The sequence below is a fragment of the Thalassophryne amazonica genome, chromosome 10 (genome assembly GCF_902500255.1).
Source record: "Thalassophryne amazonica chromosome 10, fThaAma1.1, whole genome shotgun sequence".
Classification (NCBI taxonomy): Eukaryota; Metazoa; Chordata; class Actinopteri; order Batrachoidiformes; family Batrachoididae; genus Thalassophryne; species Thalassophryne amazonica.
Genome location: NC_047112.1, coordinates 33750695 through 33777631, shown reverse-complemented (window position 1 = coordinate 33777631; position 26937 = coordinate 33750695). Strand labels below are relative to the sequence as shown.

General features: G+C 38.5%; 2 protein-coding genes across 2 annotated transcripts; one reads left to right on the top strand and one right to left on the bottom strand.

Annotated features, from left to right (window-relative positions):
• Nucleotides 1–2789: 2789 nt before the first annotated feature.
• Nucleotides 2790–7567, bottom strand: pole4 (polymerase (DNA-directed), epsilon 4, accessory subunit). The gene is made up of 4 exons (XM_034179733.1): nt 7205–7567; nt 4797–4881; nt 4570–4611; nt 2790–3222 (listed from the first exon to the last, which is right to left on the bottom strand). Exons 1-4 carry the CDS (start codon nt 7448–7450, stop codon nt 3209–3211), a joined length of 387 nt encoding a protein of 128 aa, XP_034035624.1. The 5' UTR covers nt 7451–7567; the 3' UTR covers nt 2790–3208.
• Nucleotides 7568–11270: 3703 nt separating this feature from the next.
• Nucleotides 11271–20393, top strand: LOC117518571 (serine/threonine-protein kinase NIM1). The gene is made up of 4 exons (XM_034179732.1): nt 11271–11333; nt 16673–16975; nt 18673–18941; nt 19239–20393. The coding sequence occupies exons 1-4, from the start codon at nt 11312–11314 to the stop codon at nt 19989–19991; spliced, it is 1347 nt and encodes a 448-aa protein (XP_034035623.1). The 5' UTR covers nt 11271–11311; the 3' UTR covers nt 19992–20393.
• Nucleotides 20394–26937: the final 6544 nt, after the last annotated feature.

The following is a 26937-nucleotide window of genomic DNA, read 5'->3' as shown; positions in this document are numbered from 1 at the left end:
TGCGGAGGATTCTTGCAAATAAATTAGCTTCACACTGGCGTCTTCTAACTGTCACAGCACTTACAGGTAACTCCAGACTGTCTTTGATCATCCTGGAGCTGATCAATGGGTGAGCCTTTGCCATTCTGGTTATTCTTCTATCCATTTTGATGGTTGTTTTCCGTTTTCTTCCACACGTCTGTTTTTTTTTTTTGTCCATTTTAAAGCATTGGAGATCATTGTAGATGAACAGCCTATAATTTTTTGCACCTGCATATAGGTTTTCCCCTCTCCAATCAACTTTTTAGTCAAACTGCGCTGTTCTTCTGAACAATGTCTTGAACGTCCCATTTTCCTCAGGCTTTCAAAGAGAAAAGCATGTTCAACAGGTGCTGGCTTCATCCTTAAATAGGGGACACCTGATTCACACCCGTTTGTTCCACAAAACTGATGAACTCACTGACTGAATGCCACACTACTATTATTGTGAACACCTCCTTTTCTACTTTTTTTTTTTTACTAATAGCCCAATTTCATAGCCTTAAGAGTGTACATATCATGAATGCTTGGTCTTGTTGGATTTGTGAGAATCTACTGGTACCTTGTTTCCCATGTAACAATAAGAAATATACTCAAAACCTGGATTAATCTTTTTAGTCACATAGCACTACTATTATTCTGAACACTACTGTACATATGTGATAACTTTTAATATTAATCTAAAAAAAAAAAAAAATCTATCAACGTGACATAGAAATACTAATTCCATTTACACAGCAAAACATTAGTCTTGGAACAATTAAACCTAAACAGATTCCTGACTATTTGCTTAATTCTGAAGAATAAATGATTTTAACAAAAGCCACAATTCTGTAATCAGCAATCAGGAGCAGAGTGACATCATTCAAATCAGTATGACTTGCTCTTCATATTCTCCATTTACATGAAATTTCCTTAATGGAATGTCTTTATTGACTGTCAAATTGAAAAGATGTTACGTTCAGTTCTACATTATGTGATTGTGTTTTATGAGGAAACAGTTCTCCCCTTCCAGATGCCAGGCATTCCTCTGCAGGGAGTTCACTGGTGCTCTTCTGCAACTAAACATCTGTTTCCCACAGTTCTGTTTCATTACTCTGAAATACTAAACTGCCCCCAAAAAATCAGTTGAACACTGAGGAACACACTGAGGAATTTATTTTTTAAAAAAAAAAGTTCCCACTGCAAAAATTCAATGACTAGACTGGGAAAATCAACACTTTGGAAATGTTTAACAAATGCTGCCAGAAAGAACAATACACATCCCGGAGAGGATTCCCAAAACACATCTGAAGCTTTCTGCAATTTTCCTGTCACAGAAGAGTCCAACAATTTAAAATAAATTATTTCAGTACAGGTACATATCGCATTGTTTCCATCCAATTATTTTATTTTTGTAGCAATAAAAATACTTACAAAACTAAACAATACGTTACAAAAACAGATTATCAGTGTCGAAGAGAACTGCAGTTAGTCCGTCTGTACAGGCCTGCCACTGCATGTAATAAAACCCTCATGATACTCGTGGCTTTCCTTAGTGAGGCTGATGCAATAAATATTACCAATGATAATCAAATAAAATGTGCACTTTAGCCCCTGATATGAAATTCTATATGTAGGTGTGTAAGGGTGTGGAAAGACGGTTCACATTCCTGAGCCACCACAGAGCTAAAGTCACAAATATAGAAAATGATTTGGAGAACTCTCAATCTAAGTATCATTTTTACTTATTAAACATCTCTTGCACAATATAATCAGATCACATTGTAGATTAGTGCTTTGATGGAAAAGAATCCTACAATGAGATTGGAGCATTTCAGTGTAATGAATGTAGACCATCCATCATTTCTGAAGTTATGCAAGACAGAAAACCTTTGTGAAATATGTACTCTGGCAACAATGATCAACCTGACACAGATCATTTCTCTTCTAAGACAGAAGAAACATGTTTTTAATCACCCACCACTCTTATTTCAGGGCGTTAGTGCAGAGGATAACTGAAACAATCCTTCAAATGGTGATACAAGCACCAAATTCGACAAATACTCCCTAGACATTACTCTTTTGGAAAAAAAAAAAGATTCCAAAAAGGTACAGTTTGGACTATCTATGACTGAATGTTATGGGGTAAAAATGGCAAGAATGGTGACAAAGGTCAATTTCAGTTTGTACAGGGGTGGTTACAGTTAGTTACTCCAATTTTGGTAAAAAGTGATGCAAATTATTGGTTGAACTAATAGGATTAATAAATTGAATAGTATTTTTGACTCTTAAAAGCTTGGTCTCCAAAGTAAACATCAAACAATGTCAACATCCACTGGATTACCCTGTAACGTGATAACTAAGCATAACACATGGTGCAAACTAATCATTTTTAAAACCCTACTAACTCAATAGAGTTAACTGACCTTTGTCACCATTCTTGCTGTTTTTAACCCCATAATTCCATAAGATTTAGTCATAGATAGCCCAAACTATACCTTTTTTGGAATCTTTATGTTCAGACAAACAATGTGGTCTAGTTTTCAATATTAGAGCATTTTAAATTTTGACCTCTGTATAATTCTTCAATCGACCCCTACCTGGCTGCCTATTGAAAATTCGAGTGGCCAATCCATTTTTTCAAAAAGTAATGTCTAAGGAGTGTTTGTGCCAAATTTGGTGCTTTTATTACCATTTGAAGGACTATTCTGCAAATATTCTGTTATCTGCTGCATTATGTAGCAGAATGATGAAAAGATACATTATAGAGTATTGCTGAATTTCATTTGAAGTTGAAGGGCAATATTTATTAACATTATACAGTAATAGTTAACATATTTACAAAAAAAAGATGCACAGTGGCCAGGTGGTTACTGCAGTTACTTTCAAAACAGGCCACCTTGTGCCCATTCTCCAAGCACAGTAACATGGAGCCGTGTCAGGAAAGGTATCTGGAGTAGAACTTGTACCAAATCAATATGCATATCCACATTGGATCTGCTGTGGCCACCCCAGATGGAAAAAAAAAATTGCAAGTTACATTTAAAATGTATGGAAACATGTTAATAGCATTAAAAAAACAAGTGAAAATATCCAATTTGAGAATGTAAATTCCAAAAGTATCAAAGATGCTTGCACGGTAAACCATCTTCCAGAAGGAGAAACTTGTTTCAGATTTTCTGTTTTTAAAGTGTACTTGAAGCAGACTTTAATCTAGAGTGCCTATAGAGAAAAGAAAAAACAAAACAAAAAGAACAAGAAAGAGGAGGAGGAGAAGAACAAGAACAATATTAATCCAAATTGTAGATCACTACAACCTAAACATCAAATGTATTTTATCTGGCAAACTATATTCGGTTGTGAGATGATCTGGATCCTTTTTCCTGTTACTGTGGTACAAAAATGCTTCAACAAAAAAGAGTCACATTATTGACTCTGATATATTTTAACAGCCACAGGGGTGGTGCCAGGTTCCATCTGAAAATTAATTTTGGCTTCACTGACATCATGTACGATAAGATGGATTATTATGTAAAGTTTCCAGCATCTGGAGTTCTTGTTGGTCTTAAAGACATTTCTCCACTCATCAAAGTGGCTTCTTCACTTTTAAAAAGTAAGCTGGTTGGTGTGGTAAGATGGTGTGGTGTAACCAATAAAGAGTCTATTCAGTTCTATCCAAAATGGTCACCATTCAGTATTACTATTATCATTATTATTTTTAATTCAACAGTAGAGTCTGATAAAAGTTAAGGTTTTTGGCCCTAGTCTATTTGAAAGCATTTAAAGTGTAGCAGTGAAGATTTTCCATCCACCATTCAAAGGGTGACCACTAAAATCTGAAAGGCAAAACTCTTAATGTTGAGGCCTGTTATTTTGGAATATGGCTGTAACATAAAAAAAGAAAATGTGGGAAAAGTTCAGTGCTGTGAATGCTTTCTGGATGCACCGTAGTTGTGTTTTATGTTTAAGCACAATACGAGACTGAGGGGGTGGGTGGTGGTGGTGGTGGGAGGAATCAGAGTGACACCCATCACACTAAAATGAACTCTACTCAGTTTTTCTGTTTACTTTTCAAAGTTATTAGTTATTCACCTTGGGTTCATATTATCAGCAATAACGTAGAAGTCAAAGAAATATAAGGCTCATTATGCCCCCCCTCCCCATACTGTCCAATAGTTTTCTGATTTGGGGTTGTAAAAAAAAGACAAACTATAGTTGTAAATTTATACATACACATATATATAAATGTTATAAGCTTTATTGCACTTATCCATTCACTTCAAGGGTCAAGTGTTTTGCAGAGCCAGAAGAATTTTGTTTGTGGGACATGGAACAAAAACGGCTGTTTGACAGTAGAGGTTGCAGACTCCTGGTCTAGAGTCACTACACTGGCCTAAAGGTTCAGGGATGACCATTTTAAAAAGTAAATAGATAAAAACCTGCCCATTGCATACCCTGCCTTCCACCCAAAGACCACTGGAATAACCTCCAGCCATCCTTATGACCCTGAACTGGAATCAGCAGGTTCAGAAAATGAATGAATTTATTTTATTTCTCAGAAAAGCTTACCTTCAAGAAATGCAAACTCATCTATGGCCTCTATTGCATTATCTGTGGATTAGGAAGTAAAGACAAGACAAACAACTGAACATACAAAGCAGCTTACAGGTGTCTAACTAATCTAGGCTGGAAATTGCATCAAGCAAAAAAAAAAAAAAAATAATAATAAGTAAATAAACAATTTGCAACATGCTAGCAGACAGGAAAATATGAAATAATACATTCATGATACTTACCCAAATCTTTCCTTTGCAAGGTTTTTCTCTTCCCTTGCTGGGCGTATACCAAGGCATCTTTGGCAATCATCTCAACAAAAAGCTCCTGCAAAGGAGAGTGAGAAGAAAATGCAGGCAAGCTTTTTGCGAACATGATGTACTTACGAAGAGGGGCTCCTTCTAGGCATGTGAATCTCATCACTGACAACGATTCGATATGCACTTCGATACACTACCAGCCATATGATACATATAGCGATACGATTCACCCCTGTTCCTGATGCGATGCGATTTGATATGTATTTGATAGTGATTCAGTTCCTCACAGTGTGATACAATTTGGTGCAATACGATGCGATTCTACATGATGCAAAGAAATTATACCAAAGCTGCAATTCAGTATGGTACTATGGCATGCTTATGATTCTACTAGAGGCAGAGGATTTGTTTTACTCCTTATAAGCAGCAAATTTACCAGATTCAACATTAAGGAACAGGAATCGGTTCCATTATATTTGGAACCTGTTTCATCACACAGTCACAACTTAAACAGTACAGTAAACAGTAAGACAACATCACTCTCTGAGTGACTTAAACTGAGTCACCCTTCCTGTTGCTGTTGTAAGTAGAAGACTGAGCCCCTCATCAATATGAACACAAATTTAATTTATATGAAATGGGTGTTAGATCATTTAATTTGGTTATTATATAAAGTTTAAATAAATAATAAACTCATAGCTACACATGGGTGCAAGCAACTGAAAAGTTTTTCACTGAATATTTTCTGTGAGTGGACGGCCAAGCGCCGAAGACACAAGGTCCCCTAAGGCTACGGGGGTTCAGGGGCACTTTGTGATTTTTACCTGCGATAAGTGCTCTATAAACAAGTCTTACTTACTTTTACTTATAGGTGCGGTCGGGCCTACGTCACTTCCGCGTAGTTACGGCCGTCATTTTGGGTCGCCGCTGAAAACAAACTGTAGGCGCACTCACAACCATTGTTGATGTAGTCGTCTTTACAGCTGTTTACAGCCTGTGATTTGGTCATGCCAAATGGCGTAGGCAGTCAGATATCTGGGTCCTGATGTGCGCGCACATAGCAACACACATAGTAACGAGCGAGCTGCTGAAAACAACCGCTGTCGCATTCATTTCCTACTTGACGTCCATTGCACTGTCATTGCTCTGCCACATTTTTTCTACTTAATATACACCAGTTTTCACAGCAAATGCCATGATCGTGTGTGGAACGCTATAGCCGCAGCCAAAGCAGAAATGTGAAACATCTCGACCAGCCGCGCCCCAGGTCAATGAGGACAAAGTTGAAGCTTTATCTCAGCTCACCTCCTGCAGCTGCCTCTCTTGGTGAACCTGCTACAGCAGTAACCTCACCCAGAGAGTTCCTGCCTCCAGCTGACCTGAGTGACCATGAGGACTTGCCTCGACCAACGTCACATGATTACGTTGACATGGAACAGGGGTCCTAAAATGGAAGAGTTGGGAAGACTGAAAGCGGAGAATTCACAGCTGAAGACAGAATGTGTTCCTGCGAGCCGAGCGGAATGAAGAGAATGTGGCGCTTCGGGAGCTCGAAAAAAAAAGCGCACTTATTGATCTTTTAACTTATGGTTGGTGCAGTCAACTGCAACACATGATCGTGGCATTCTCTGTGAAAACTGGTGTATATTAAGTAGAAAAACCGTGGCAGAAAGATGTGAGCACGATGGACGTCAAGTAGGAAATGAGCGTGACAGTGGTTTGTTTTCAGTGGCTCGCTGGTTACTATGTGCGTTGCTATGTGCGCGGGCATGAGGGACCCAGATGTCCGACTGTACCTACTGCTGAAAGAGGCTTAAATTCTAGGCTGAGACTGTAGCCATTTAACAGCTATGGAAAGCAACACTCTCTGTAGCTGGCGATCAATTCACCCTATTGAGGTTTCAAATCCCACAAAATCTCGCAAGATCTGAGGTGGCTGTCACTGTGACTTATATATATATATATATATATATAATATATATATATATATATATATGTATAAAAATATTAGTTTCACCTTATTTTAGTTCATTTTGGACAAAAATCTATTTTTGGCTTTCTACAGCATGGAAAAAATATCCATCCTAGAGACTAACTGGTGCCATAATTTAAAAATTTTGATGATTCCTCCTAAAATTTTAAGCCCTTGAAAAGTGTATGCGTGTACGCGCACGTTGGGGGGGTGTTTGCCACATGTGGCTGTTTGAGGCCAAATTTTAAAAGGTCTTTGTTTCCTGAACTGTGAGGAACTGAAAGCTAGTATTTTGCATAGTTGTTTCCAGCAAACTGAGGATCTGGCCTGGAGAAGGTCCTGACATGTAAGAGAGTTGGCGCAGAATGATCCAAATCTAACACCAGGGACTCCTTTAGAAGTTGGATGTTGACCTCACCGTGGCTTTGGCGATGATAAAGACAGACTCCTGGCTGGCGAGACACACGTCTGGGTCTGTTTTCATGAGCGCCCTGATGCGGGTCAGCGGTAGTTTGGACAGCCGGCTGTGGCTAACGGCGGCGGGCTCCGGCGGCGGGCTTTTCTCCTCCTCCGCCTCCTTCTCGCGGCTCCCCTCCTCGCTCACGCTCCGCTCACTGTCGTGCTCCGTGAGTGTGACAGGTGCTGCTGCCACTGCAGTTGCCATTCTGTTATTATCCTACAAATAATGTAGACACGAATAAAAGCCGCTCATATTTCACACATAACAACAGCGGCGCGCCACCACGCACTTCCGGGTCTCCAAAGGAGGAGCCAGCGCTAATTTGTCAATCTTCATCTTCTTCCTTCAAATCCAAAGGCGGACGGCACCATCTTAAGGTGCATCTACCGCCACCTACCGGGCTGGTGGGTGATCGCTGAGATTTACAAATCCTTAGCTCCTGGCAGCCATAAGCGTTTGTTTAGATGCGATGAAGTAATCCAGTGTCCTTTAGATATTTAAATAATTGTTTTTGCACGATGTGTGATGGGTTTTGCAGATGTCCACGGGACGTGTTCTTACTCTCTCTGCACAGTACCGTGGACAGTCTCCTCCATTGCTCAATATACACCTTCCACTGTATAAGAGCATGATGAACAGTTTCCAGTTGGTCACAGTTGGGGCAGACTCCTGTTGTGTGTTTATGGATCCGTAGAAGAGTGTTATTAAGACCTGTGTGGCCTATCCTGAGACGGGCCAAGATTACTTCCTCTTTCCTGCTTCCAGCCACATCCATTCTACCTAAAATATCTTTATTGATTTGATGTAAGTGCCTTCCTGTTTCATGCATGTCCCAAAATTCCTGCCATAACTCCATAACCTTTCCTTTAATAAGAGTCTTTCCTTCGAACTTACTCAAGGGAATGTCCCAATCATTTCTGTCCATTCTTAAAGATTGTTTAGCCAGGATGTCAATGTCCTCATTTCCGTCAATCCCTACCGATTTGTCAATCAGATTCCAGTCTCTTTTTTCTATACGTGCTATCTAATCCTCGCTGGTGATTGGACAGACTCCAAAGAGTAATTTACAATTCGTTGAAAATGAACGCCAATCAAAGTTTTGCTGTAAAATTTTAGCAATCAGAATCCCGCTTTTAAATTCTTTGTAGCAGCGAAACTGCAAAAGTAAACATTCATGTTTGTAAACTATTTAATTTATTACCTAGAGGTTTTTGCTTTTACAATTTATTTTAATATAATTCAGTGTTTTTATTTGGGTTCTCATTTGTATGCAAATAGTTAATTTATTATTGTTTTAGTGTAGTTCCCTGGCATGTCTCTCTTCTGTGTTCATGTTTGTGTCTGTGTTCGTTCAATAAAGTTGTCACAAAAATAGTACACGAGACTTCACATTATTTGCTGTGATCGCCATCTTGTGATGGTAAGTAGCTATGAGGTTTTTTTGTGTCTGGTTCTTCAAACTAATATAATTTGAGTTATATTAATAATGAGCAACAGTAACCAGCTGTTTTGGTGTATGGCTAAATAATATTCCACAAAAAGTAATCATCATACAGTATCAATGAAATTCACTAATTATTGTGTAAACGTATGATTGGACAGCTTTACAGTAATGTGCACATATACAGCTTGTGGATGTACAATCACATTTAGTATTAGCATGACATTGTGAACTGTAATGAGAGTAGAGAGCAGGTTGAGACTAGACTGGAGATGTGGCGATACGCTCTGGAGAGAAGGGGAATGAAAGTCATTTGGAGCAAGATTGCGTATGTACATGTGTGTGAATGAAAGGGAGCCCTTTGAAATAGTGTGGTTTCAAGTAACAGAGGTGGTTAAGGTAGATGTGCTTAAATACTTGAAGTCAGTCAATTATCCAACGTAATGGAAAGTGTGGTAGAGAGATGAAAAAGAGAGGAGGCAGGGTCAAGTGGGTGAAGAAAGGTGGCAGGAGTGATTTGTGACAGAAGGATATCTGCAAGAGTGAAAGGGAAAGTTTACAAGACAGTAGTGAAACCACCTGTGTTGTATATCTCAGAGACTATAGCACTAACAAAGACAGGAGGCAGAGCTGGAGGTGGCAGAGGTGAAGATGTTGTGATGTTCTTTGGGAGAGATGAGGATGAACAGGATTAGGAATTAACACATCAGAGAGGCCGTAGAGGTGGGACAGTTTGGAGACAAAGCCAGAGAGGTGAGACTGAGATGGTTTGGACATGTGCAGAGGAGGGACACAGGGTATATAGGGAGAAGGATGCTGAAGATGGAGTCACCAGGCAGGAGGAGGAGTGGGAGGCCAAAGAGGACGTTTTTGGATGTGCTGAGGGAGGACATGCAGATGGTTAACATGACAGAGGAAGATACAGAAGACAGGGTGAGACAGAAACAATTGATCTGCTGTGGCGACCCCTAATGGGAGCAGTTGAAAGATGAAGGGTCATACTTTTATGGACTACATTTTTACACCCCTATAGTCAGATACACAAGTATTTTCAGTATTTTATTTTATCATTTTGTATGCTATGGCTGTCACAGTGAGACAGTGGATTTGAAATGCAGTGATCAAGATGTGCTTGTTGCGTAGACTTTCAGCTTTAATTCAAGGTGGGGTTTACAAAAATATGGCATTGTCTATTTAGGAATTCCTTTCTCCAAATTTCAGAGGCCAATGTAATTGGCCAAATGAACATAATTGCATTGTTATTATTATTATTATTATTATTATTGTTCTAAATGTTATTTGCAAGAAAACATTTTTCTATTCTTTAAAATAAATTACTCTTTTCTATACTACTACTACTAATAATGATAATAATAACAATAATAACGAGTGCATTGCTTGTGGGAATCCATGGGCTCTAGATTTGACAGTGTTTATAAAATACATAGCTGACATTTTTCAAGGGGGGTAATAAATTAAACAAAGCTTGTATGAGTTGGAATGGTGTGTGATTCCACAATGTTCTTAAAACCTTAAACCTCAACAATTTTAAGAAGAGGAACGCAACCCTTTTATTTCCTGTTAATTATGTAGTTGTTAATGTTAATTTACTGTCTTAATGTATTTATAAATTGTTTAGGTTTTTGTTATGATATACAAACTATTAATATTAATATTAATTATTTATTTATTTATTTTACTTCTATTTTGTCATTTGATTTTTAAATGGACCACAATGGAAATAAGTGTTTCCAGTTTCTTCTGTCATCCATGTATTTTTATACACTCACATTCATCTTAAACTGCTCACTCCAATTAAGGGTTGTGAGGAGCCTATCCCAGCAGCCATAGAGCATGAGACAGGGTGAGATTGGCTTGTGTTTATAAAATAGGTAGTTGACATTTTTCAAGTGATAAATTATGCAAAGTTTCTATAATGATTTAGAATGGCGTGTGAGCCCAAAATGTAATTATCAATGTCCACTGCTCATTGTTGTTACGTAATATCCGTAATTTCCCCCAAAATATTAGTCTTATGAATGTTCTGTTTTGGCAGCATTCATCCTTGACCCAAAATACATAAGTCTATCAAAAAGCAAATGTCAGCTCTCCCCAGTATGTCCATGTTCGACGGTACACCCACGCATGCATGCATACACATATAGAGGCCACTTCGCTTTTAATATATAGATTATTTGCTGGCCCCTGCTGGAATGGCATGTGAGTCCAGAATGTAATTATCAGTGTCCATTGTTCACTGTTGTTAGCTAATATCCATAATTTCTCCAAAAATATTAGTCCTGCCAGCGTTCCGTTTTGGTGGCATTCATCCTTGACCCAAAAATGCATAAGCATACCAAACGGCAAATGTCAGCTCTCCCCAGTTTGTCCGTGATCAAAGCCATATCCCCATACACAGAGGTCACCTGGCTTTTAATATATAGAATAATATATTCTTCAGAAGTGTGTATGCGGCATTTCCACAGTTTTTGCCCATGTGAGAGAACCAAAGGTGCAGGACACTAATACTCTGAGTTAATAGGATTATGTCATCTGCTTTAGCCGTCTGAAGTTCCATTCACATGTGCAGTGACAGTCAGGTGTTAGGAGTCTGGAGAGAGACCATGAAAGATCCACAGCTCCCAGGTGAGTTTATCTCCGTCATAGATCATTTTCTGTCATTTTTGTAGCAAGGATCATGGGACAGTTCATCTGAAAATTATTCACAGTGCTTCACTTTTTCCACATTTTGTTATGTTACAGCCTTATTCCAAAATGGATGAAATTCATAATGACAATAATAATAATGATAATAATAATAATAATAATAATCATTAATAATAATGATTTTCACATAATGATGTGAAAAAAGATCAAATCACATGTATATAAGAATTTGCAGTTTTTGCCATGAAGCTCAAAGTTAACCTTAGAGGTATCCTGTTTCCACTGATCATCCTTGAGATGTTTCTACACCTTGCCCATCTGGGGTAAATTCAGTTGATTGGATGTGATTTGGAAAGGCACACACCTGTCTCCATATAAGGTCCCACAGTTGACAGTGCATGTCAGAGCACAAACCAAGCATGAAGTTAAGGGAATTGTCTGTAGACCTCTGAGACAGGATTGTCTCAAGGCACAAATCTGGGGAAGTGTACAGAAATATTTCTGCTGCTTTGACGGTGCCAATGATCACAGTGACCTCCATCATCTGTAAATGGAAGAAATTCAAATCAGCTGTAATATAACAAAATATGGAAAAAGTGAAGCGCTGTGAATACATTGCCGGTGCACTGTAAATCAATTTTCTTTACATTTTAGGTATAAATCTTATATGCTTATTGTTGAATTGGCTGATATCTGTGAAGAACAACTACAGGCTACAACATTGTAAGACATGAGCACCACTGTATTTATTTGTTCAGGAATATACATTATACAGTTTATTTTAAACATCTGATGCCTCATTTATTGGTTAGTTGCCATTAATATACTTCATATAAATAGATTTGTATGACACAAAACTTTCACAAAAATAAAATACTTTGAAAGCTGCTAGTCCTCCATTTAGTTTCCCACAGTATAGTATAAATATCCTCCCTCCAGCTAAAAATGACCTGTTAATGCTTTATCTTAAAGGATCTAATCCTGACAACTTTTGGCACTGACCTGAATACAGGCTAAAATTAAACCATCATTGGTAATGTGCATGAGAAGCTTATCATTAGTCTGCAGGACTGCAAGAGTCCATTCTTGATGATGAGCTGCTTTATCTTAGTCATTGTCCATCTCTACACATCTCCTATTCAGTCATGTAGTCAGTGTTGGGGAGTACCTACATGCAATGGAGTTACCTAATTAAATTACAAAATAAATTAAATCAGTGAGTTACTGGGAAAATTATATAATTACATTCCATTATTAGTTAAAATATTGGTGATTATGAAAGCATTACATTTGGATAAAATAAAAAAAGAAAATGTAATGTGTAAAAATGTTTTTAGGACTATGTTGCTTTACATTTATATATATATATATATATATATATATATATATATATATATATATATAATCACTGATACGGCAGTCCCTCCAGAAATTTATATCTCAGTTATTCAACAATATATCCATCTATCTCTCTGTATATGTACATGTACTGTGTTGGTTGAATTCTTTGTTGTATTATTTGTTGATATCCTAGCATTGCAAATTCCTGGAGGATCTGTTAGGAATTCTACAGTACACTTCTAGGCTTACGTTTATATTTTTAAGATTTTTTTCAGCTTTATTGTCCAGTTTAAAACATTTGTTGGAAAAGTAATCAAAGTAATGTTACATTACTGTGCTAAAGTAATTAAAACAGTTACATCACTTATTAGATTTTTAACATAGGAACTGGTCATCTGTAGCCTATTACATTTCAAAAGGAACTTTCCCGACACTGCAAGTAGTTATGTGCAGTTTTCTTTCAACAGAGTCAAACCGATATGACTTAAAGGATAAGTGGTCTAACATCTGCCTGTATTGTTTCTCACAATAAAAAACTTTTGTTGCACTGATATGATATACGAGGTCTATTAGAAAAGTATCCGACCTTATCATTTTTTTCAAAAACCATATGGATTTGAATCACGTGTGATTGCGTCAGACAAGCTTGAAGCCTCGTGCGCATGCGTGAGTTTTTCCACGCCTGTAGGTTGCGTCATTCGCCTGTGAGCAGGCTTTGAGTGAGGAGTGGTCCAGCCCCTCGGCAGATTTTCATTGTCAGGAAATGGCGGAATGATTTGGGCTTTTTTTCCATCAGAATTTTTTCAGAAACTGTTAGAGACTGGCAGCTGGAAACCATTCGAAAAATTTATCTGGCTTTCGGTGAAAATTTTACGGGCTTCACAGAGAATAAGGACTGTTACTACAGCTTTAAGGACAGCTTTAAGGATGGCTTTAAGGACACTTGGCGCGCCACGCTCCATGCCGCCATCGAGAGCCACAAGCCACCGGATCATTTCTAAACGGATGGCTCTGTGGATCCGAGACCGTCGTGTGCACTTTCTCTGGTTATCACAAGAGCTGGACATCAGCCATTTTCCGGCAGATTTCACTTTTAACAAGAGATTTTGTCATGGAAAGCCGAGCGGAGGCTTCGCACGTCACGACCGATTTGCTGATGGAGCGAGACAAAGGAACACCTCTGTTTTGGTCTCACAGTATGGCTTTGAGATGGCGTTCAGACAGATGTCGGTGGTTTTTCCATCGAGTGATTATCCGAGAAATTGTGGATGTGCCTGGACATGCCAGATAATGTCCCGCAAGGCTTCATCACGGCGTTGCTGTGTGCCATGCGGCACCGCCGCGATGAGCGAAGCCTCCGCTCCTCTTTCCATGACAAAAACTCCTGTAACAGTGGAATGTGCCGTTCATTTCCAAACTGGACGCTGTGTTTTATCCGGGACGTTGTCTGACTAGCACAGGAATTGTGAAAAGACGTGGACATCAGCACTTTTTCGGCACATTGAGACAGACGTGCGGAGGAATTCTGTGCATTGCGGCGGTGCCGCATGGCACAAAGCAACGCCGTGATGAAGCCTCACGGGACATGCTCTGGCATGTCCAGGCACATCCACAATTTCTCGGATAATCACTCGATGGAAAAACCACTAACAGCTGTCTGAACACCATCTCAAAGCCGTCCTGTGAGACCAAAACGGAGGTGTTCCTTTGTCTCACTCCATCAGCAAATCGGTCGTGATGCGCGAAGCCTCCGCTCGGCTTTCCATGACAAAATCTCTTGTTAAAAGTGAAATCTGCCGGAAAATGGCTGATGTCCAGCTCTTGTGATAACCAGAGAAAGTGCACACAACGGTCTTGGATCCACAGAGCCATCTGTTTAGAAATGATCCGGTGGTTTGTGGCTCTCGATGGCGGCACAGAACGCGGCACGCCGAGCGTCCTTAAAGCTGTAGTAACAGTCCTTATTCTCTGTGAAGCCCGTAAAATTTTCACTGAAAGCCAGATAAATTTTTCTAATGGTTTCCAGCTGCCAGTCTCTAACAGTTTCTGAAAAAATTCAGATGGAAAAAAAGCCCAAATCATTCCGCCATTTCCTGACAATGAAAATCCGCCGAGGGGCTGGACCACTCCTCACTCAAAGCCTGCTCACAGGCGAATGACGCAACCGACAGGTGTGGAAAAACTCACGCATGCGCACGAGGGTTCAAGCTTGTCTGACGCAATCACACGTGATTCAAATCCATATGGTTTTTGAAAAAAAAAAATAAGGTTGGATACTTTTCTAATAGACCTCGTACACCAACTGATAAATAAGTAGTACACAGAGTTCAAGGCATTCACAAGAGCCTACACTTCTGGTTGTGCAGTTAATAAAGAGTCCTAGTCAGGCCTAACATAAGCAACTTAAATATAAACCATGGCTATCATATTAGCCTTTTCATGTTAAAAATTCTGTCCACAAATCATAATCTAATTATGTGCTTTACCTGGGTAAAAATGACACTTCAGTGCTTGCACAGACTGGGTGTTGGGTCGGTTTGTGGAAACCAGTGACCTGGGTACATTTGTTGGCAAAGAAAGGATTATTGACCTTGATTTCATGGACGATGCTGTGATCTTTAGCCTGATTGCAACACTTGAGAATCAGAGTGTTGGTTTGCACTTGTCCTGGATCAAGACTGAGATCCAGGCTTTTAATGACTTCCTGGACTCAGCCATCACAAATGTATCTGTATTTGGTGAAAGTGTTGAACTTGTAGAAACATTCTCTTATCTTGGCAGTGACATTCATGTCTCCAGGTCCTCAGCCTTTAAGACTGAGAGATGCCTGGGAAGAGCTTATGGAATCATGAGGTCAATGGATGAAAGATGTTTGGCGATGTGAGACTTGGATGCTAGCCACTCATCAAAGGCAACAATTGGATTTCTTTGGTACCAGGTGTTTTCAGAGAATTGTTGGGTACCACTGGAGTGACTTTGTGTCAAAGAAGTAGTTACTTACAGGGAGACTAAAATGAGGAGTATCACTTGCATTGGAAGGGAGTGTCAGCTTCGACATTTTGGCCATGTGGCACCTTTCTCTATGCATGATCCAGCACGCAGGCATCTGAGTGGTGAGGACCACAGTGGATGGATAAGGCCAAGGGGGTAGTCTTAACAGAACTTTACCTTACATATATGAAAGAAAAATATGAAAAATGTAACAAAAATTCATATCAACAATATAACTTTCAGGATAAATATAACACACAGCTTTCACTTTAAGGCTAATCTAAAAATAAACACATTAAGAGCAATAAAGTTCAAGAACCACATTCAGGATGAAGGTAATGGAGGTCAGTCTTCTTAGCAGTGTCCCACAAACCCCAATTCCAATGCAGTTGGGACATTGTGTAAAATGTAGATGATGGAACCCCTAAATTCCTTGCCATTGAATGTTGAGAAACATTTTGAAACGTGTTGCAGGCATCCATTTGAAAATGAGCAAATATTTGCACAAAAACAATAAAGTTGATCAGTTTGAACATTATATATCTTGTCTTTGTGGTGTATTTAACTGAATATAGGTTGAAGAGGATTTGAAAATCATTGTATTCTGTTTTTATTTACATTTTACACAACGTCCCAACTTCATTGGAATTGGAACATTTACGAGTATATCTTGTTGTGGCTCACAGATGTTTTTTTTAAGAAGACAACAGTTCAGTATGAAAAAAAAAAAAAATGAATAGAGTTTTAAATTTTTTTTTTTTTTCAATAAGACTTTGATGGATTAGCATCTCTGGTTGGAGTTTATAAAATGTAATTTGCATTTTGTTATCTGGAACATGATGCTTAGTGTTTACGCAGTAATGTTACGCAATGTTGTTACTATCAAGTTTCTACAGGCTCCTTCAAAAAGCCTTTTGTGTCTGTTCTGGCCAGACTACTTCCAAATGCTAACTTCAGTTTTAATTTCTTTAATTTATTTGTCTTAGGTTGCAAAGCAGGTCTATGGCCAATGCAGAAAGCAAACAAAAAATCCAAACATGTGGTTGTACAGATGGAAAAGAAGCTCAAGGCTCCATCCTTAGCAACCACAAGTGCCAAACCACCACTGAGTGATGCAGAGAGGATGAGACTGTCACCGTTTGACAAGGTCATCTATGACATGGCACACAACGACAGGATTATCAACGACCTGATGCTCGGGCGAAGGGTTGGCTTCTATGAACTCCGTGGAGAGATCGGTCAGGGCAATTTCTCTAACGTCAAACTGGGTGTCCATGCTTTGACTAAAGGTCAGGAACCACAAATTATTATGTGAATGCTTTGAATGGTCTTAGATTCACTTCAGTGCACTTCCTTGACCCAAGACATGCCTCTCCACTAAATCCATGGTAATTAAAATTTGCTCATAACATTTGGTGTTACATTTAAAAAACCTGTCAGGGCCTTCTGTGGTTGAGGTCATGATTACTTCCTAGGTAATGAACATCTACCATACTTTCTGGATTATAAATCGCACAGAGTATAAATTGCAGGACCTCAAAAACTAGGGAAAAAAAAAAAAACGCCTGGAATTTATCAGTGTTGGAGATCTTGAGGCCAGCCTTGGCTTCACAATGTAACGACAATCTTGGCCAGCCGAGAAGAATAAGCCAAAGCCAGTGTCGCAGACCGAACGGTCCGCCCCTAAAAATCGGTCTGCCTTTTGCATCTGCACATGCATTATTTCAGACCACAGCAGCATGTCTGAGAGCAATCAAATGGATTAAACCATCAGATGATAAAGGTAAAACCTCTTAAATAATTCTAAAGTCAGTTTTAAGCAGAAATGAGGCAGTTTTAAGCAGAAACGAGGCGAAATTCCGTGATGCTTTTAAATGTCCAACGCGCAGTGAACGCATCAGCTAGCAGCTTGTTTAGCCGCAGCACTCTGATCGCTTCCGCTGCCTTTTATGATGAAATAATGCTGAATTTATGTGGAAATGATCATTGTACAAAAGCTTCAGATATCTGTTACTGAGATAGATGATGACTGGAGTGAAGTTTGAAACAGAAATGAGGTATTAATCTCTGAACCGCATCATCAGGGAGAACGATTTTTAGGGGGACTGTTCGGTCGGCGACGCCAGTTCAAGGCCGCTTGTTTTAACCTATGTTTCGCACTGTTTACTTCTCACTAAACAAAAAAGTGCCTGTCGTGATAACGTTACATATTCCTCCCCCTAAATGCACATTGCATCACGAACGTACGCTAAAGGCCACGTCTAGCTCACTTGGCTGTGGCTTGAAATTATGCATGAATTTGTGGGAATGGTCCACAGCAGCTACCATAGACTTCGTATAATACTCGGCCTCTGCCTCGAGTTGTTGTGACAGTCTTGGCCTTGGATACCCAGAACTCAGACTTTACCTTGGCCTTGGGGGAAGTGGACTCGACAACACCACTTCAATTTATACTCTGGAAAACATGGTATGTCAGTAGAAAAGCCATGGGTCTTTCCCACTCATGAATTGGAATTTATAAAGGAAGAATGTGTGTTAACAGTGTGTACACCTGACGCATGTATCACACCAAACCTATGTTTTCATAGCAAATCAAGTACAATACACTGATGTAGAAAAGAAAAATTAGACAACATGTAATCTGTCAGTAACCAAAGCACATAATGTCACAGAGTCATATGTTATTATCAGTAAAATATTATTTATGTTCAGGAACACACACCTATATTAATATGTGCAATGTAAATAATAGAGTGTGTACATGTAACAATAATATTGTTAAACTTTAAAAACCAAAGCCTTAGCAAAGGGATGTGCTCTCCAAATACCCCCATCTAATTTAATCTTCATTTGTCACTTTCGTAATGGTATATTCCTTTTCTTTTTTTTTTTCTAATGTGTTTATATCCTCCAAGTACCTGTATTTTGACCTTGTCAGGCCTGTTTTCAAACCATCAGTGGCATCTGACCTCTTTTTTTGTCTCAGAGAGAGTAGCTGTTAAGATCGTGGACAAGGTGCGCCTGGATAAGAAGAACCAGCCGTTGTCTTCCTCAGAGATCAGCTGCATGGAGAAGTTGTGCCACCCCAACATTGTGCGTCTCTACGAGGTCATCGAAACCAACAGGAAGTTGTATCTGGTGATGGAATATGGCAGTGGTGGAGACCTGTTCCATCAAATCACCACCAGAGGGAAGCTAAAAGACTTGGATACAAAGCTGATCTACACACAAATCATCTCTGCTCTTACACACATGGTGAGTGTTAAATCTACTCACAATCTGGACTTCATAAATCATATAGTTCAGTTTTTTTTAATTTAAAACTTATTTTTTAAACATTTGAAGGGATATGTATTTACTTAAAATCATCAAGGTAAAATGATAACTTACTGATATTAAACAATGTTACCAAAAATTGGCATTATTGTTTAAAATGTATAATAAGTAATAAACCCCCTCAATTTATTTTATGTTTTTAATTCCACAAAATTCAGTGTACATAAAGCGAATTCCTGAAAGCGATTTACACTATTGTTGTGTGTAACCTTTTAGCATGACAACAACATCGTCCACAGAGACCTTAAGGCAGAGAATATCTTCTACACCACAAGTTATTGCATTAAGGTGGGTGATTTTGGCTTCAGCAGAGACAGTGGCCCCAACGAGCTTTTCACCGATTTTTGTGGTTCGCCGCCATACGCTGCCCCGGAACTGTTTCGGGAGAATGGCTACAGTGGGCGTTACTCAGATATTTGGGCCTTGGGCATCCTATTGTACTTCATGGTGACGGCAACGATGCCCTTTTACGGGGACACCATGGGCAAGCTGAAGCGCTGCATTCTGCAGGGGGGATACACTATCCCGGACTATGTGCCCGATGAGTGCCAGCTTGTAATTAAGAGCTTGCTGTGCCGCGTCCCTGCTGATCGTGCCTCTCTCACTCAGATTACAAACAGTGGCTGGCTGAAGGGCATTGAGTACCCTCAGCCGTACGCCCTGCTGCCCCTGACCCCGGCCCAGTTCGCTCAGACCAGTCAGGCTCTGTGTGTGGAGGAAGAGGAGGTGAAGGGCTTGCTGTCTGATCTAGGTATTGTAACAGCACATTTCCAGAACAATTCCTGCTTAGACTGTCGGAGCCCACTGACAGGAACCTACAGAATTCTCCTCCATCGGGTCCAGAAGAGGAGGGCAGTGGAGGCAGTGGTTTACTCAGCTGTACACCCTGATGAGTACAGGAGGCTGAGGAAATGGCCTGCAGCACCTGTGGATAAACACACTCCCTCAGCTGTCTGTGGCATACTGTAATATGCCAGATCTGAAATTACAAGAGGAGGAGGTGTCAAAAGATCTACACGGCAATCTAAAATAATGCGTTGATAAGATTACTGTCATACATTTCTGCAGACATGGACAGACAGACGGCTGCATTCATAAAGTGGGGATGGACTGTTTTTTTGCCTGGATGGTTGCCATCCAGGACTCAAGGCACCAACAAACAATCCTAGGCGTGACCTCCATCATCATGTGCACATGTCCAACATTTGTCCAAGATTGATTCAAAGGAAGAAAGGAAGAAAAACAAAGGAAATCAAAACCTTTCTACTACTGTGTTGCAGGTTTAATCAATTCTAATGATTTTCTCTTCGGTTTCAGGAATCATTGTAAACTAGAGATCAGAAATGCCCCGGCTCAAGGTGTCCACCAAAAGCAATATGTCCACTTTCTTTTGTGATAGACAAGATTTTATTCATACTGAATACCTACCGTGTAGTGCTGCAATAAATTATGATTATTGTGTCAACCTTTGTCATTGCCTGCAGCAGTCTATCACACCCACATCAGTCAAATTTCCCTGATGTCTAAACAGGAGTGTGGCGTATATCATGTCCTCACTCACACTTGTGACAATTTTCCATTTTAATTTACAGTACCGTACTGGCAGATAGAGAGTTGTCAGTAGGGTCTTGTGATTCTACAGCGTGTGTACTGTAACAAACAATAGTTTGTGCCTCTACAAAGATGACATTGCTGTCCCATTGTTAAATTACGGTAACTGGATTAGTTCAGCAAAAAATAAGTAAAAGACTATAGTGTACTGTGAATTAAGACAGAAATTTGTTCTAGTGCATCCTATTTACCCGAGTTAACCTGTTTGCAAATTTGAAGAAGCACCTTCTTGGATTATTTGATGATGGTGGATGTGAGGAAGAGGATGACGAAGAGGAGGATGAATTAAAACCAGCTACTGGGAAGTGTTTCGAGCTCCAGACTTCCACATTTTGCTGAAAGACAGTGAACGTGAATGCAAGAGATGTGAGGAACGTCCGATGTAGAAATAAATTTTTTTAGCACTTTCAGTGCTGATTCATGTGCTCTTATATGACTGCTGCTCATGCCTTAACCATCTTTCACTGTTTTCTTCCCCTTAGCAGGGCGCTCATTTTAAAAAGAGAGCACTGCTGTTGTGGTGTTCAATATTAGGCTGCAGCTTCAGAGACATAAATGTTGAAGACTTCTGTGCTGATGACGTCAGCAGCTACTCTATGCTCAGTACATACACTGGGTGATGCAAATCATTCAGCAAGTACTGCAACTGCATGACTATCAGCATCTTTCAATCCTTCTTAGTCGTGAATGTTCTACAGTAATCCCAGTTCACGTGTAATCCTATAAGAGAGACAGACAGAACATGCTGGGTCCAACAGAAATTAAACTTGTACTTTCCGGACTATAAGTCATGATGGGGTTTTTTGTTTTTTCTTCGACTTTTGGACGTCCTGCGACTTATAGTCACGTGCCACTTGTATACCAAAAAAAAAAATCATGCATTTGCTATTCATAATAATAATTATAATAACTATTTATATACTTTCACGGGAATCAAAGCATTAAAGAAAATAAACTGCAATAATAAAAAATGACACTAATAAGTACACTACAACAATGAAAAAAAATCCCAACTTAATTAGCTGATAATACAGAAAAAGGTGTCACTTATACTCCAGAAAATATGATATATATATATATATATATATATATATATATATATATATATATATATATATATATATATATATATTTCAACATGAAAACATTGGTCTAAAATATCTTGATGTTAACAGATGTGCATTTTATCTTGGAAAGATATGGGAAGCTTACAAATTATTAAGTTTTGCACAATTCTAATCTTATTTTGTCAATATCTATGACAAGTATTGTACTTGTGTTTGCTCATGTTTAACACATTCATGGATATTTACTTGAATCTCACTTCTCTCTCTGTAATTATGGCAATGTGTGAGACCCAACTCATGAGTCAAAGTAAAAGTATGTTGAAACTGTTTTCAGCTGTTATCTCTCAAAACCCACAACAATACCTTTTTCTCAGGCTATGATTCCAGCAAGATGTCCATTTTTAAAAACAGAATAGGGCACCGCAGTCTCGTTTGAAGCTTGTGTGATATTGCGGGATTTGACCACTTACGATGACAGCCGCTCTGGTGTACCGTTTTATTTTCGGCTGCAATCACCGAAGCATTTGCAAAAAGTGCACTTTTTTTCAGTTCCCAGTGGAGAAGGCAAGACGAGGCAAATGGGAGATATCTTGTCGGTAAGTGTTAGCCTACACAGCTAACCAAAGTAGCTACATTCTCTTGCCTACACAACTGCCTCGACACGTTTGCGCTCCGGATCATAAACAAGCTGCAACACATGTCCACTTTCCTTGTTTGTGTGTAATTTGCCCAAAATCTTGGAGAAAATACTGTTTAAACTTGTCCAAGTTTAAAAGTAAAAAACTGATGGACATCCAGCTTTTCACTGGCGCAAGGCAATCCTCTAAAGTCTTGATGTATGAGATTACCCCTAGTTATCGGCATGTATATCTGAGTGTCATCAGCATATATGTGCCCAAGGGGGCAATATAAAGAGTGAAAAGCAGGGGGCCTAAGATGAACCCCTGTGGAATGCCATATTTCATGTCAGCAAGGTTAGAGGTAATGTTGTATAGAGGATTTTCTTAAAGAGAAGCCCTGAAAGTTCAGCTACAATTTGCCAGAAGGTACATCTAAGATGCAAGCCTAGAGTTGATGTGTTGGTGAAAGAAAATCCTCCGCTATACACCTTCATCATAAAGCTATATAACTGGGTATACAAAATGCAAAACATGCACTATGCACAATTTCTCCAATCACATCCACAAAAGTCTATAACTTATTCTGAGTTTGTCTGGGTGTCTTGGTGGCTTCCCTGAGTCTTCTTCTTGTACAGTCACTCAGTTTTTAAGAACTATCTACTTCACACAGATTTAACACAGAGTGCCATACTGTTTGTATTTCTTCATAATTTATTTAAACAAAGTCCAATACATAGTCAGTGACTTGGAAATGTTCATGTATTCATCCCCTGACTTGTCTGAAGAAAACTGGTGATAAAACTGATTATTATTATACCAAAGCCTTCCAATGAAAAAAGAACCACCTTAAAAAGTTCTTTCAATTGGTAACACCTAAATGAATTAAGTTGTTTGAACTTAAGTTAGTAAGTTAGATCAACTCCAACTTACAAACTTAAGTTCAAACAACTTAATTCATTTAGATGTTAACAGTTGAAACAATTCATTTAAGTTGGTTCAGTTATTCTCTTTTTTCAGCGTGGCTTTTATATTTTTAATTCATTTATATCAGGTTATTGAGATTTGCTTTAAATTTGAGTTTAAGGAAGATAACTAAAGAAATGTTTATTTTTGTATTTGAAACAGCATAAAGAAATTAAAATGTGTGAAATTCCAAGTGTTCCAGTAGTTTTGGAGGGCACTCTGTTTATTATGGAATTCCCCCAGGTAAATATGTTCTCTTCATTAAAATGAGTTGCAATTTTGAAACACATTACAAAACCACACCAACATTATAATGCTTGGATTTCAGTAGAGACTACATTTTGTTCATTCTGTGAGATTTGAAACTCTTTAAACGTCAAAGAGTTTGACTTTGAAAGAAAGCAAGACAGATGAAACCCATTTTATAATGTGACTGTGGCTCAGTTGATGGAGCAAAACTGCAAAATCGATGTGCAGGATGCTTAAAACCTTCAGGACCTTTTGTTGATCCAAATCCGATTAACCAAGATCATTTTACTGAAATAGTTTGGATCATTATTTGAATTATTTCAGTTAAATAAACTTATTTTGAGGCAAACAACTGCCTCATTTATTTTTATTTTATTTTATTCATTTATTTATTTCTGTACCTATTTCTTTGGGTTGGGTGTGTAAAGACTTTCTCACCAAAAAGTGATTCTCCAAACACATGTAACATAATCTGTCTTCTCACAATTTGATTTTACCCCAGAGGCAAAACAGTCATTGTAATCTTATTGCTTCCACTCGTTTCCCGCCGTTTTTGTTCCAGTTCTGCTCCCACATGTTGTGTTCCACTTCACAGTAATTGGTACAATGGTATTTTAACTTCTGCAATGATGTGAAGAAGTCGCTGACTGCTCCCAGTTCAAACATGAATGTTTACACTATGTGGGACAGCGGCAGTTCATCAAATTTACCGAGTGCCAAGGAATTTGTCTTGACTTGCTGTTTATTTAGAAATTCTGTTGTTGCACAATGTCAGTGGTTTAAAATCTACTGGCTTTGCATTTTGAAAATTGGTGGTAATATGAAACATGTTAACATATTTGTAGCATTTTGTGTAACAGTACAAAGAACCCCCTCCAAAAAAGGTAACGTGTTTTGCGCAACTTCTGTTGTCCGAGTAAGGGTGATTCTTTAACTACGGGCACTATTGGCCTTGTAAATGTAATTTCCACCACACCATTGCCTTACAATATAAAACGCCTTGGGGCAACTGTTTGTTGTGATTTGGCGCTATATACATGTGCTCTGATGTCACTGTTTATCTCCATAGAAACTACCCAAACAATCTTTCATACAAACTGTTTAAAGGGACATTACAGTGTTGTGGTGGAAATTACAGCAATAGTGTGGGACAACTACATTTTGTTTAAAAAAAATCACAACAGTTGTATGACATTGAATACCCCAATTATGTTTTAATTATTTTACTGATATTTTATTCAGAGATATTTTAAAACATTACAAAAAACGTTTTTTTTTACCATTCATTTTTATCATTGAAGATCAAAAGTCTGGGTGTGGGACAAGCACAGAACGGCAATATTTGCATATAATGATGCTGAAAAAAGGTGAAAAAGTCATCATAGACTACTAGAACAAATTTCTTAACACACTTTCATTGTAAAGATAACTATAAAAGTGTGAAATTTCCCCTTTTTTTTCTGTTTTTCATACAATATGATCAAAGGACATAATAAGTGCCCATAGTCTAAGAATCACTCGTAGATGTCAAAATGGACCTGAGTGCTACAAAACTCTTCACTACAAGTACTGCAACTTGTTTTTGAAGAAAGTAAATCATTCACCTCGACGTGATCAAAGGCGGACAAACGCCATGTTTGGGAAGAACTTGAAATTAATACTAAATGTATATCAGAATCTATTTAGAAATTTCAGTGTTTTGTTTATATGAATAAAATACATTTAATGAAGCTGTTAATAAGTTTGTTACATATAAATCGTTTGGCATTCAATTTCTTTAGAGTTTGAATTTTGACACAACACTTTAAATACAACGTATAATAAAAGGAGTCAGCTGACTTTACCGTGGCGATAATGCATTTATCCTTTCACTTTCCTTGGAATGAGGTTTTTGTTTATCTTTGTTTAATCAAGTCAGTGATCATTCTGACTGCATTTGGCAGTGTGAACACAACCTTAGGTCACACATCCACACAATAATCAGCTCATAAAGCACGCTTATGCCAAGGTGGTTGCGAAAGACTGATCACTTAGACTGATATGGACAAGTTACTTTTGCTTTTCAGGCAAGTTAGACTATGAAAGGGAAATGGCTGCTACAGTGTTTAGATTACCGTATACACACGGTTTCTGATATCTAGTGTGTAGTGCAGCAGATAAATGAAACAATCCTTCAAATGGTGATACAAGCACCAAATTCGGCACAAATACTCCTTAGACGTTACTCTTTTGAAACAAACCGACTGGCCACTTGAATCATTTGCATCACATTTTTACCAAAATTGGAACACCTTTAACTTTTAACCCCTGTACAAACTGAAGTTGATCTTTTTCACCATTCTTGTTGTTTTTACCCCATAACTCTATAGCATTTAGGCACAGATAGTCCAAACTATACCTTTTTGAAATCTGTATGATCAGACAAATAATGTGGTGTAGTTTTCAATATGACTGGAGCTTTTTTAAATTTTGACCCCTTTGTAAATCTTCAGCTGACCCCTACCTGGCTACCTATTCCAAAATTCATGTGACCGGTTGGTTTTTTAAAAAAAAGGTAATGTCTAAGGGGTATTTGTGCCGAATTTGGTGCTTGTTTCACCATTTGCAGGATTCCTTTGTAAAGATTCTATTATCTGCTGCGCAAGTGGTAGTACAAGTAAAAGTAAACACCAGATAACGCTAGATCAAATTCCTTGTATGTGAGAAATTACTTGGCAAAAGTTTGATTCTGATTCTGAAGCTTTTTTTTGGATTGATCATGATTGATCATGCATTATATGCGGAGTTACAGGGGACAGTTTTAGGGGAGGGTTTCTTTTTTTTTTTTGATTGTATGAGGAAGAAGCTGGAATAGTAGTCTGTAACACACAATAACTTAACTGCCGGGTCTAAAATGCACAAAATCCAGATGCTAGTAACACCCACTAAATTTCCTTTTGACCTTAATCAATTGTTTTGCGTGTGCATGCCTCACCTACTTGCATGCTTCCTCTCAAAGTTTTGCGTACATGTGAATGGACCAAACCCATATTGCATATTCACCAGGGCAAACACACTAAATGGACAACATGCACTATTTTGTACATTTGAGAGGTGCAATCCTCTTAGCAAATCAGTGCTTTGGTGCTTGAGTAAGTTTTAACATACACACCTTTTAGGAAATCAGGTCTTTACTATTCTTGTTACTCCATAATCACTGAATCCAGTTTCGCTGAAAAAATTCAGAAGTTGAGTTTTACAGTGTCATGGATCATTTTTGTAAGATTATTGTCTCACATCGAGCTTGCTTTGTTTCTTTAAGACAGACCATGATGATAACAATGTTCAACACAATTTTTATTGCATAGTTTTTCAACAGCTTTTGGGTAATTTGGAGGCACCGAATCTGACTCTGGTGTTAGTTTT